The 413-nt window shown below is 36.8% G+C and overlaps 1 protein-coding gene across 1 annotated transcript in view; it reads left to right on the top strand.

Annotated features, from left to right (window-relative positions):
* LOC107556590 (testis-expressed sequence 2 protein-like) overlaps positions 1-413 on the top strand; it is a 22,767-nt gene that overhangs the window by 15,664 nt on the left and 6,690 nt on the right. Inside the window, exon 8 of the mRNA XM_016239722.1 lies at positions 252-372. Coding sequence (XP_016095208.1) covers positions 252-372 — 121 coding nt within the window. The remainder of the gene's footprint in view (positions 1-251; positions 373-413) is intronic.

The raw sequence follows: 413 nt of genomic DNA, 5'->3' as shown, positions 1-413 counted from the left end.
AAATGATGGAAAAAGTATCAATAATATAATTTAGATATATGTGTTTCAATATGTTAAAGTTAGAGAATCACAATGAGATGTCCAGGAAATGATTATTCTCCAGGAAGAGTTTTCGGTTTTATTAGTGGGACACCGCAAATGACACATTTTTGTTATGTAAATGCACTGACATTGAGACATCCATTTGGAGGTATGACCAAATACATTTTGGGACCACTGTATAAACTAACTGTTTGAATTTACATTTGTAGGCCTTTGGTTTGACTTGGAGATCTCATACAACGGTTCCTTTCTTATGACTCTTGAAACCAAGATGAACCTGACCAGACTGGGAAAGGAGGGGGAAGGACTTGGAGAACAGGGAAAAGAAGGGTAAGAGTGACATTTCAGAAGACAGAAGTTCCTCATCTCTT

This window comes from Sinocyclocheilus grahami, unplaced genomic scaffold (genome assembly GCF_001515645.1).
Source record: "Sinocyclocheilus grahami isolate Dianchi unplaced genomic scaffold, SAMN03320097.WGS_v1.1 scaffold574.1, whole genome shotgun sequence".
Lineage (NCBI taxonomy): Eukaryota > Metazoa > Chordata > Actinopteri > Cypriniformes > Cyprinidae > Sinocyclocheilus > Sinocyclocheilus grahami.
This window is presented reverse-complemented; position numbering and strand designations above follow the sequence as displayed.